General features: G+C 41.5%; 1 protein-coding gene across 1 annotated transcript in view; it reads left to right on the top strand.

The window, feature by feature from the left end:
* NUP153 (nucleoporin 153) overlaps positions 1 to 12352 on the top strand; it is a gene marked incomplete in the record, with an annotated part of 2476866 nt that overhangs the window by 1817360 nt on the left and 647154 nt on the right. Inside the window, 1 exon segment of the mRNA XM_044065729.1 lies at positions 2139 to 2969. Coding sequence (XP_043921664.1) covers positions 2139 to 2969 — 831 coding nt within the window.

Genomic DNA, 12352 nt, shown 5'->3' with positions numbered 1-12352 from the left:
CTAGTTTGGAAAGTGGATGCTCTATCCTTCAGCTGTAAAAAAAAAAAAACTGTCAGTTTATGCCTGTTTTGCTATGCCTCTGCTCTCCAAGGTACTACTAAAGATCAAACAGGACAAGCCAAGGACGATTTTAATTGCACCAGACTGGCCTTGCCAACACTGGTACCCAATCATGCGCAGTGTCACGCTTGGCTCCATGGCACTTGCCTCAGACTCTTTCCCTGTTGTCTCAGCAAGAAAACCAGATTCTGCACCCTCAGCTGCAAATCCTGAACCTAGCAGCCTGGCTAATTACCTAATCTCTCCTTTACCATCCCTCAGTAAATCAGTGATGGATATCATTTTAGAGAGCAAGGAGGCAGAGTACTAGAAAATCTTATGCTGCAAAATGGAAAAGATTTTGTGCCTGGAACCAAACTCAAGGAATGAATGCAGCAGTGCCCAATTTACCTCAGATTCTACAATACTTGACTGAGATGCTTCATAAGAGCTTGTCCTTTTCCTCCATCAAAATTCGTGCCTCAGCCATTTCAGCTCATTATAGCACAGAGCCTCCCCTCTTCTCTCACCGACTGCTGAAGCAGTTCCTCAGAGGGGCCAGAAATTTAAAGCCACCCAGGAGATCTCCAACTCCATCCTGGAATCTTAACTTTGTCTTGGAGAAACTCACTCTTCCTCCTATCGAGCCAGCTGCTACTGCAGATTTAAAATTTATTTCCTGGAAAACAGCTTTCCTTTTAGCAATCACTTCTGCAAGAAGGGTGTCTGAATTACAGGCCCTTATGGCAGTGGAACCTTTCATAATCTTTCATGCGGACAGGGTTTCCCTCAGAACCAATCCCTCCTTCATGCCCAAGGTGGATATCCATTGTGGCTTTTAATCAGTCCATTCATTTGCCTACCTTCTTTCCTAACCCACAGAACAAAGGGGAGCGGATACTGCCCTCTTTAGATGTGCACAGACAGCTTAGATTCTGTTTGGACAGGACTAAACCTCAAAAGAAATCTGAACAACTGCTGGTGATATTTCCTGCAGGGACAGAGGGGAAAGTTATTTCAAAACAAACCATTTCAAAATGGATAGGCCACTGCATTAATTTCTGCTATAAGCACCATGGAAAACCCATCCCACAAGGCATCAGACCCCATCATCCAGGGCTGCATCTACCTCTACAGCCTTTCTCAGTGGCGTCCCTACTAGGGACATCCTAGAAGCTGCTACCTGGAGTTCTGTACATACTTTAACCAAGCATTATCATTTGCCAATTTTCTCTAAATCCAGATCTGGTTTTGCCACTGCAGTCTTGCAGAGCCTTATAGCTGGTCCTAATTCTATTTAAATTCCTCCTCCTAACCTTAACCTTGGGAATCTACCCAAATGTAATGACTGCAACAGTGAAACATGAAGAACATAGTATAGTTGTGTACACTTACCATAAATGTAGATGTTTGAGTGTATTCACTGTTGCAGTCCTGTTTACCCTCCCTCCAGCCCCCTTTCTTCTTTTGGCTATACCTCTACTCTCACTTACTATGCTCCTAAAAGCTTTTTGGTGTATTTGCTTTGTTGTTGGAGGTATATCCTTGTGTTTATAGATTTAATTGCTTTCCAATAGGGAGGCACCTGACATCTGGGGCAAGAAAAACTGATGTAATGGCATCGGCTGCATGCTTTATACTCCTGACGTCATGGAAGAAGGGACAGCAACCGACGCAGGACCCAAGACTTTGTTAATCAGTCCGATTGATGGCTACTGCAAGCAGATAACCGAAATGTAATGACTGCAACAGTGAACATTTACATTTATGGTAAGTGTACACAACTGTACTTTGTCTTCCTTATCTTACGTTTACATAGTCTGTGGCAGGAAGAAACTGTGGTGTAAGTACTATTACTTTTCACTTGAAGTGTATACTTCTATCAGTAGCTGGAGCCTCTTGGGGAGGGAGATTTTCAAGTGACAAGTTATGAATAATTAGCTGAGACGCACCATGTGGTTGATTGAAATGTAGTGTATATGAAGGTAGAGTAATGGGTATTTATGCATTACATAAAAAAATCAGTTGTGAGAGTATTTAGAAACATTTTGGTTACTTTAAATTGCAATGAAATTAAATTATTTTAATATTTCATACAGGACCATCTTCCTCTGTTGGCACACCTTTTAAGTTTGGAGTTCAGCCATCCTCTGCAGAGACTTTTCAGGCAGTTGGAAGTACTGGTTTTAAATTTGGTAACCAAGATGGCGCTAAGTTTGGACTTGGCACTACGTTAGATTCTAGTTCATCTACATTTGGCTCTGTTGGATGCTTTAAATTTGATAAGCCTGCTGGGGGCTTCAAGTTTGGAATTGACTCACCAGAGAGAAAAACTGAAGCTGCAGACAACCAGAAAGAGTCACAGAGCAGTCGTATAGTCACATCTAGTCTGCCCTCTGCTTCTGCACTTAGTGCACCAAACACTGGAGTACAAGGAGTGGAAGAAAAGAACAGTTCTTCTTTAGGGAACATATCCTTTGGCACAAATATTTCCAATAATAGTACAGCAGAAGGGAAAGGAATTAAAGGAAGCCTCGGGTTTGGAGGATTAGTTGAGAAAAAAGATGTTGCGGCAACCCCATTTGTATTGGCAAAGCCTGATGAAAAAACTGATGGAAGAAGAATATTTACTCTAGGACAACCAGATAAAAAGGGTGAGCAGGGGACTGCCACAGAGTCCGTTTTCAGGAAGCTGGATGAGAAGCAGGAACCCTCTACATCTGTGCCATTTCAGTTTGGAAAGAGGAAGGAGATGGAGGAACCAAAAACACAACCGGAAATATCACTCTGTAAACCTGAGCAATCCCAAGGGGATGCAAAGCCAGCATTTTTTGATGCATCAAAATCATTTTTCAATTTTGGTAATTCTGAAAAAACAGCAGTGACAGAACAATCTAAGTCATTGTTTTCATTTGGAGCAAATGCTACAGGTAAAACTAATGCTTGGCTTAACTAGAAGTAATACCACTGCATGTTTTACATCTGTTCTGTTTTTAAGTAATAGTGACTAATGCATTAATCTACCATTTATTTGTAACTATTGGGTGTGCGCTGGAGTGTTACCAAATCTTAAGTAATGTTGACTAATGCTGCATTAATCTACCATTAAGGTCTGAGTTTTGGATGTATACTGGAGGCATTAGAAACGTGTAAGAGACACATTTGGAGGGGCTTCTTTGGGGGTGGGGGTGATAGGAAGTGCCTTCATGTGTTGACAAATGTGATGTTATAAGTAGTCGACTGTCTTGATAATCGCCAAGGTTTCATTTATGCATTTTGACCAGCATCTGAGAATGTGTAGAGAACTTAGTAACTGCCTGGTATCTGCATGTCTCATTTTTTTATGTAAAATTATATATTCGTTATTTGTATCACCTCTGCAGTAAATTCCACATTCCAGGAATTTGAAGAGCTTTTTCCATTTATCCTAAGGAGTGAACCTTCTCCTTGATTAACATCAGAATAGCATTCAGTATAAAAAGGGAGGGGTGGTGCTCATGCTCTAACTTTTGATCTGGTATGAGGGCTGTTTTCATGTGAAGTAGGACTGAAACAGCTTATTTTTCAGTCAGCTAATCTAAAACTTTTTCAACCTCCTGGCCTTTCCCCTTTACCTATAATGCTGAGCCATCTCATCTCCTTTCCAAATTTCTTTGCTGCTGAAGAAGCTCACATTTGAAGAGATAAGTGGCCCTAGATTATTTTGCTGTATAGGTTAATTTTGGTAAAGGTTTCAAAGTCTGGTTATTCATGTTTTCAGTATTTCAAGTTGTATTCCTGTTTTTTTTTTAAACAAGAGATAACTTTATCATTTATAACACAGACAATCATACATTTATATAAATGAAAACAAACCTTACTGACATTGACGTTCATTTGCAAACATTATACATCACATATAATGTTCTGCACAGTCATTGTAAATCGATCATTACATAGCTCATACAGTTCCTCCCTTCCCTTAAACTTCATTCCTCCAAAACATTAGTCTGCATGTATTGTTCCCACAATTCCCTTTTTTGTTTGCAATTTGCTCCTATCCTTTTTCTAAAGATCCCACTTCCAGTTTTTTTTTTATCTAAGTTACTGTATTCATTACTTCTAGTACTCTTGATTTAGACTTTGATTTACATTTTCTAGTGATTGCTTTTTTGACAGCCACCAGAATAAAACTCAGCAAGGCCTTACTGTGAAGTTGTACTTCTGTTTCTTGTCTTCTGATCTTCTAAACAGGTCAGACAGTCTTATTTTTTTGACTGTTTAAGTACTTTTTACTTTAAACGCTCCCTTGTTCTACAGTTATTTTTCTTGACAACGCCCTGTAGTGTAAAAACTTCTAAGGCCAGTTTTTTTAATCTTTTATACTGTTTAGCTTCTGTTTTTCAGTGTTCTTTTCAGGTTGTTATAAGAGCTGGTTGCTACGTTTATATACTTGACTGTTTCCGTTTTATCAGAATTCACTGGTTACTGTATTTTACCTATGTTCATGTCTGATTGGTCACAGATGATAGGGCTTTCAAAAAGTAAACTCCCCCAGAAAAATATTTTATTCCTTATGCACAGTTTGTCTTGCCAAGTAACATTGTAAAGAGAAATTTAAAAATTTCAGTCATTTAACCTGCAAACTATAGGATCAGAGAGAATTTATTTTGTTCAGTGTTTGAAAGGCAGTTTCTTTATTCATCCCCCAACAAGGCTTACAGTGTGAGGTTTGACTTCATCAGTCCATGGGACCAAATCTGAATCTTGCAGCTTCATGAAGTGCAGGTAGTATATAGAGATCATGAAAGAGCAGCTGAGACAGAGAAAACAAAGCAACATGATGGGGAGGGATAAACAGCAGTGGTTCTAGAGAGCTGTTCACAGCACCACACTTAGCTGTGATTTTTGCGATTTAATTTCTAAGTCTTTGGGTTTCTAATACCATGATGGGGAATGGTTTACATTCCTAAGTCAGGTTATGACTAAATTTCAAGAAATTAATATTGTTTCAATCTTTGATAGCCAGACATGCCCTTCACAACACCCACAGTGTGGCTAGAATTGACAGCAACTACAAGTCATACAGATTTACATATATGGTAGTATATTTAAATAACAGCTGTAAATTCTCGAAGACTGTTGCTTATGCTGCTGTTGGAACTGTCCAAGTATATTTCTTCTGCATTGCTGATGTTTAGGCCTTCAAATCCTAATATTTTATGACTGTGTGTGTGTCTGTGTAAAAAAAACGTAATCACTGGTGTGGCAATGAACAATGCCACCTTTATCTTTTTATCCTGGACTGCTATATCTGTTTTTCTCTCATCTGTTTTTTTTTTTTTTTTAATAAACTGTTGGTGATGGTTGATCCCATATGATAAAAAAAAAAAAACTTCATTGTTCTCTACAGTGCTTCATGGTTTGTTTCCAGTGCTTTGCAACTGCTTCAGTGTTGTAGTGCTTACACAATCCCCAGTGCAACAGTCTTGCTTCATTATTTCCACATTATTGTGCCTTTCAGGATGCAGACTCTCTGCCATGAGTATATCACTCCCATCAGCAAAGTGTGCGACTGTTTCCAGTTCTTTTTACAGAACCTGCCTTTTTCTGTTTCTCCCACATGTTCAATGGACTTGGTAAATCTTTTGGTTTAAGTTCACCTGTTCTTAGCCATTCCTGTGTCAAATCCTTGTCACCATGATGATGTTCCATGAAATCTCTGTGTTTCCACACAGTTTTTTTTCCTCATTTCTTTTTCTCATGTGATCCTACTCCTTGTATTCTTTTTTTCCTTTGGCACATTCTAATGCTGTGTGATTTTTATCTACTTCTGGTTTGCCTTTCCCACTTGATACAGAAATGGTTCTGCTAAAGTAATCGGAGAAATCATGTTAGACAGCTTCTGTTAATGTTTTAAAACTTTGACTATGTTTAGATCTAGTGAAGTCCACAAATATGTATGTAGTATCACAACTGCAGATCTATACATGTAATCAGTTTCAAGGAGTCCCATACCTCCTTCAGAATCAAGACTATTTTATCTTGGTATACACTGATTTTTATATACCATTTGAAAAGATAAGCATGACACATTTTTCCCTATCCGACTAATCCAATACATTTTGGGGCCAGCCACCCCAAAACTATTAAGTTAGAAGGAGTAAATTGGTTTATTGCTTAGACTTTATTCACATATGTCAAGACAGTTTTCAGTATTAGTTTGTCTTCTGACGTATTCCTTGGTGAGTTATATTTGCATTTGTTCATGCTTTGTCAATCCTTCATCACTTCCCAAATATTTATACACACTCTCCTGCTCAAGTTCCTTTATATCACAACCTTGCCCGGATTGTTTTCTTGGTGTTGTAGTTTTCCTGAGTTATATATTGCTGTTGAACATTTATCAAGAACCAGATATCATTGTTGCAAAATCTGAGTAAGTTTTAACCACTTGCAGTTATGCTTTCAACTCATCTGATGGACTCAGGGTTGCCAGATTTCCAACTGGCCAGGTGGGGACTAAAAAAAGGTCTTTCACTGTAAGTGAAGACTTAAAAAAAAAAAAAAAAAAAAAAAAGTAGCAGCTCTGCGTTTATTCTTTGATTGGCCCGGGCCAATCAAACATAAATAAACACAAAGCTACTTCTGTTTAATGCGAAATATCGCAGTTCCGCATTGCACAGAAGTAGCTCTGTTTTGTGATGTTTTGATTGGCCCGTATACCGGTATACGGGCCAATCAAAAATTGCTAAACACGGAGATACTTCTGTCTAATGCAGAACTGCGATGTTCCGCATTAAACAGAAGTAGCTCTGTTTTGCGATGTTTTGATTGGCCCGTATACCAGTATACGGGCCAATCAAAATTTGCTAAACACGGAGGTACTTCTGTTTAATGCGGAACATCGCAGTTCCGCATTAAACAGAAGTAGCTCTGTTTTGCGATGTTTTGATTGGCCCGTATATTGGCATACGAGCCAATAAAAAAAAAAACAAAGCGGAGGCTGCCCGGGATTTAAACCGGCAGGGTGGGACTCGGGATCAGGCTGCTGATCTCTGGACAGTCCCGCCCAAATAGGGACGTCTGGCAACCCTGGATGGACTGTACAGTTTTAAAGCATCCACAAAAAGTACATGGGAAGTCTTTAAACAAGGTTTTTTTCTGGGAGCCAAATTGTAACCATGGCTTAGTCTGTTAAGGGCAAGACAAAACAGCAGCAGTGACAGAGATTCAACTTTGAATATCCCCCTTTAAATTTGTACCCCTGTGATAATAATTTGCTGGCTGTCATGGTTTAACTGCAAAGTGGTTTGCCACTGTTTCATGGTCACTTTAATGTAAATTGATCAATGTAGGGTATATCTTATCCTTGTAACATTCTTTTATCAATAAATTTGGGGTGCTGTCAAAAGCTTTTTTGTAATCTATCCATGCCCTACTTAGATTTTCCCCTTTTTACCATTCTGTGCTATGCCTTTAATCAGCAACAAGTGATCCTTTGTTCCATATGACTTTATTTTGTTAACTTTATGTTCTGTTGCCATAATTGAGTTTTTTGTTTTCTAAATGAGACTATACTCTGCATCATAGCCAGTATATATTTTGAAAGTTGTTGGAAGGCAAGATGTCCTCCTGTTAATTTGTTGCAGTATTCATAACATGAGGGAGCACCCCCCCCCCCCCCCCCGGGTAGATGACCAGACGTCAGCCAGTGTACAAAAGATTTCACTACTGTAGGGTGCTTGGTATGTTGCACATAGACTGCGATCGGACATCTGCCATAAAAGTGACATACATGTGCACCATCCTCAGAACTCCTCTGCCGCCAGATCCGACTGGCTGATTCCGACTCTGAGGAGTTTGCAATTCTTCAAACTCAGCTAAGTGCCCCATTGGGGAATTTTTTTGACTTTAACTGCTGTCTTTGGTTAAGGTTCATGTCATCAAAGTGGGGGCAAGAGCCAATGTGGATGACAAATTCCACACAAGGATCACCACCTCTAGTACCTGTTCTGCCTAGGTCCAAACCACGGCCACAAAAACCTGTATTTGTCAGGCATTTGTCCCAAAGATTTTAAGAAGGAGATTATCCTCCCGAGCTATCTACCTTGAGAAACAGCGCTTAAGGTTGCTAGTAGAAAGTGCTATGGAGGGATCCACGGGGCCTGAAGCAGAGTCTGTTTTGAAGAGGAAGGCCAAAAAGCAAAGGCCTGAACCTTATGCTTCACCTCTGGATACTGACTTCTCTCTAAAGGGCAGAAAGCATTCTTGGTTCACAGCTCATATTCACATGTCAAGCCTGATGACCAAGCCACCTTGGATCCGAGCATTACCAATTCCACAGAGGGCCGAGTAGGCATCTGTGTCATATGTCCAAGGGGAACCACAGCTCGTGATTACAGAAGGCCCTAAGGGGAATTCCACAGATCTTTGTTAGGCAAGAGGTTGATTCTGACCTGATTTAATGTAGGTCTACATCGGGTACTCTACCCTACATGGGAAAAATGAAACAAAAAACTTAGCGTTTGTCTCCACCAAAATAACCTGCTAACCATTGCAAGCAATTCAGTCAGGGCCCTTTTAATGCCCTAATGGCACTTAGGCCTTTTCCAGGATTTAAATCCCCCCCCCCCCCCATCCAGTACTCTTTCCACTTAAAAGAACTAAGGAAGAAGACAAATCTGAGGAAGAGGCATCCTCAGGAGAAGAATCCCTGGCTTGCACTTCTTATATCCCTTCGCCCCCTGGATTATTGCCTCTCCAGAAGAGGAATCAGATGGTACAGACTCGCCAATGAAAAATCTGTCCTTTGGAGAGACCCTAGCTAAGTTGAGAGACCACTTTAAATGGGATAGCACCCAAGTGTCTAAAGTACAAAAAATATACTATGACCTATTGCAGGTGGAATCACCTAGCCCACCAGCTGTCCCTCCTGTCTTGCCTGCCTTTCTTAATGCTTTTGCCTCAGCTTTACAGGTACTAGATTCCCAGCCACCTGCCCCCAAAAAGCCAGACCACTTCTACTAGGCTCCAGAGGACTGCAAGATTCTCTTCAGCTGTCCTTCTGCAGACCCTTCTGTAATTTCTGTGGCTTCTGACAAGCCATCAGAATTGCTGGCCTCCACTACCCTCTTACCATCTGATAAAGGATAGCAGGATCCTGGATCGACTAGGCAAAAAAGTATACACTTCTGCCACTCTAGATTCAGGTCCATAAATTACCCAACACATATGGCCAACTTCGCATTAGAACTTTTGTCCCAACTTTCACAGGTAATTGCAGGCTTACCGGAGTCAGAAACTATAAAAACTTGGCTATCTCTTTGCTTGGGGCTTCTCAAGTAGCACGTCACTCCATAAAATGCAGCTATGATGCTGCATAGGCTTCTGCCAGAGCAGCTGCCTCTGGATAAGATTTTGTTGGCTAAGACTTCAGCCCTTACCCGAGGACATAAAAGCCAAACTTATGGATGCTCTTCTGGACAATTCTGCTTTGGTTGGACCTGCAGCTGCTAACCTGTTCGTCATTGCAGGAAAAGGGTAAAGAACTGCAGGATTTGAAACATATTTTTGTTTCCCCTAGTGTCCAAGTTCCAAATAAATCACCCTGCAAAATTTTTGTCTGTCTATTATTATAGTCTTCTATTTGTCTGTAGCCATTCCTGAAAGAGTGGCAGGAGACCACAACAGCCTGGGGCCCAACAGGCATCTCTGCCATCTAAGTGGCCCTTTCCAGACAAGCCCATCCTCTCTTTGACTGCTTTCCCCCTCCCATCCACATCCCACTTTCCCCTATCACTACCAGCCTGGGAAACCATAACCCAAGAAGCCTGGGTCCTCTCACTTGTTCAGAAAGGATATTTCATGATGTGGGATTAACTACCCTCCTTCAGGGGGCATCCCTCAACCTCTCAGGGAACAGTTTGCCTTTTTCCTAGAGGTTCTATTAGAATTACTAAACCAAGATAATAATTTTCTTGGGTGGAATACCTTCCTAAGAGTACCCTCTCTCCAAATGCTGCCCCCTTCAGACTCTGTTCCCACTACTTCTACCTCAAGCCTTCATGATTACCTTGGATATCAGAGACGCATAAGCTACACATTCACATCCATCCCAACAACAGGAAGTTTATACGCTTCTCTGTATCATCATGGCATTTTCAATACTGTTCCTTGCCCTTTGGGCTTTCTGCCACACCAAGGGTCTTCAAATGCCTTCCTCCCATGATTGCCCACTTCACACTTAAGGGAGTAAACACCTTTTCATGTCTGGATGATACTGTCCTCCTAGCTACCTCTACAGAGGAGTTGGAATGAAGTATTGCCTTCACCATCAGTCTTCTACAAAATCTGGGGTTCACCATAAACCTAAAAAAATCAGTGCCCACCCCTTCACAGGATCAAATTTTCCTGGGTTACAGGATACAGACAGATTTTATGAGGGTTTATTTTTCCCCACACAGGGTACAAGACCTCATCTGTTACTTCCAAAACATTCTACTGCTTTGCCACATTACAGCTAGTGTGTTCCTCAGGGTCTTGGGCTTCATGGAATCCACCATTCCTATGCTCCCCTTACCCAAGCTCCATATGAGAAAATAGCAATGGTACCTAAAATCATTTTGGATGCAACACCAGCACCCCTTAGAACTCTCCATTCCCCTCATTCCCTGTCTAAAGAAGGAACAAAGTGTCCCTCAACCCAGGACTACCCTTGTGTTCTCCTGCTCCTTGCCAACAGATCTGCACAGACACCTCAGACGTCGGTTGGAGGGCATCCTTCAGCCACCTGAATGTACAAGGCATCTGGTCTCCATCTTAATCAATGGAACACATCAGTGTAAGGGAGATAAGGGTGTTGCTATTGGCCATGCAGACTTTTCCACCCCTTATGCCAACCAGAACCTTTGAAGCTGTTCACAAAGAACATGACAGTCCTCTGGTATGTGAACAAACAGGGAGGGACCAAATCCTATCTATTATGCAGACTAGCTCTTCAGGCTTGGGAGTTGGCAGTAAAATTACAGGTAACCCTTCAGGCAGTGTACATTTCATCCTGTCAAAATTGTATGGGAGATTACCTGAGCAGGTCTGAAACACCATCTTACAAATGGGTGCTTCAAAGGGATGTGTTTCTAGACATTGTCCAGCAGTGGGGTACTCGTCAAGCAGACCTTTTTTGCTTCCCCTTTGAAGAGACAACTTTTGCACAGTTTTTGTGCCTGAGAGAGCCCTAACCTGTAGTCTGGAAAGTGGATGCCATTTCTCTTGGAAGAGGATGTTTCTATATGCATTTCCTCGCCTTCCCCTTCCCCTCTTACCAAAAGTCCTGTCCAAAATTCAGGAGGGCAAACCAAAAATCTTGCTGGTGACTCCATTTTGGCCAAGACAGCACTGGTTCCCTCTCCTCTTGCATTTAGCCAAGGCCAATTAACACAAGTTACCTCACAGAGTGGGCCTCTTCACACAAGACAGAGACCCTCATCCATCCCCACTTGGCACCTCTTCAGTTGACCCTGTGGGTGATAAGGTACTAATCCCTTTCAGGCATATATTCTCTGAGGAAGTACTCATAGTCTTGCAGGAGGCCAGGAAACCAAATACCAGAAAATCTTACTTTTAGCAAAATGGAAGAGCTTTTCAATCTGGTGTCTGAAACACAAGCAGGACCCATTAACAGTGGAAATTCCCCATGTTTTGACTTGTTTGTGTGAATTGCTCAACACTGATGTGCCTTACTCTTCAGTAAAAGCTCACATCAGCCATATTTGCCTGTCTGCCTTTCTGTCCCTTTAGCTAACAGATTTAAGGCAAAACAATTTTGTGAAGGTGTCTTACACATTAAGCCGCCCAGGAAACCTGATGTTTTTCGTGTTTCACTGTTGCAGTCATCACATTTGGGTTGTCTGCTTGCAGTAACCCTCAGTCGGCCTGATTTATCAAAGTCTTGGGTCCTGCGTTGGTTGCTGTCTCATCTTCCATGACGTCAGGTAGTCAGGGGTATGAAGCATGTAGCCGACGCCATTACATCAGTCTTTCTTGCCGTGCAGTGCACGAAGCAGTAGTAGTTCGCAAGTGGCGGTCGGCCGACTCCTGAGATTTTTTCTTTTAGAGTTCAGAATCGAAGTCTTCAACTAAGCTAAGTACCTCGTTGGGGAACCCTTTTCCTGCTCTAATCTGATGTCAGTGAATGTTAACAATTGCATTTCTTGTCGAATGCAAATACCTCATAAAGATTTTCATTCGTACTGCATTCCTTGCTTAGACCCAGACCACGACGTATCTCGCTGTCGGTTTTGTGCCTTTTATTCAACCCTCGAACTATTCATAG

Source organism: Protopterus annectens, chromosome 3.part0, assembly GCF_019279795.1.
Source record: "Protopterus annectens isolate FY-2018-M chromosome 3.part0, PAN1.0, whole genome shotgun sequence".
NCBI classification, from domain to species: Eukaryota; Metazoa; Chordata; order Ceratodontiformes; family Protopteridae; genus Protopterus; species Protopterus annectens.
This window is presented reverse-complemented; position numbering and strand designations above follow the sequence as displayed.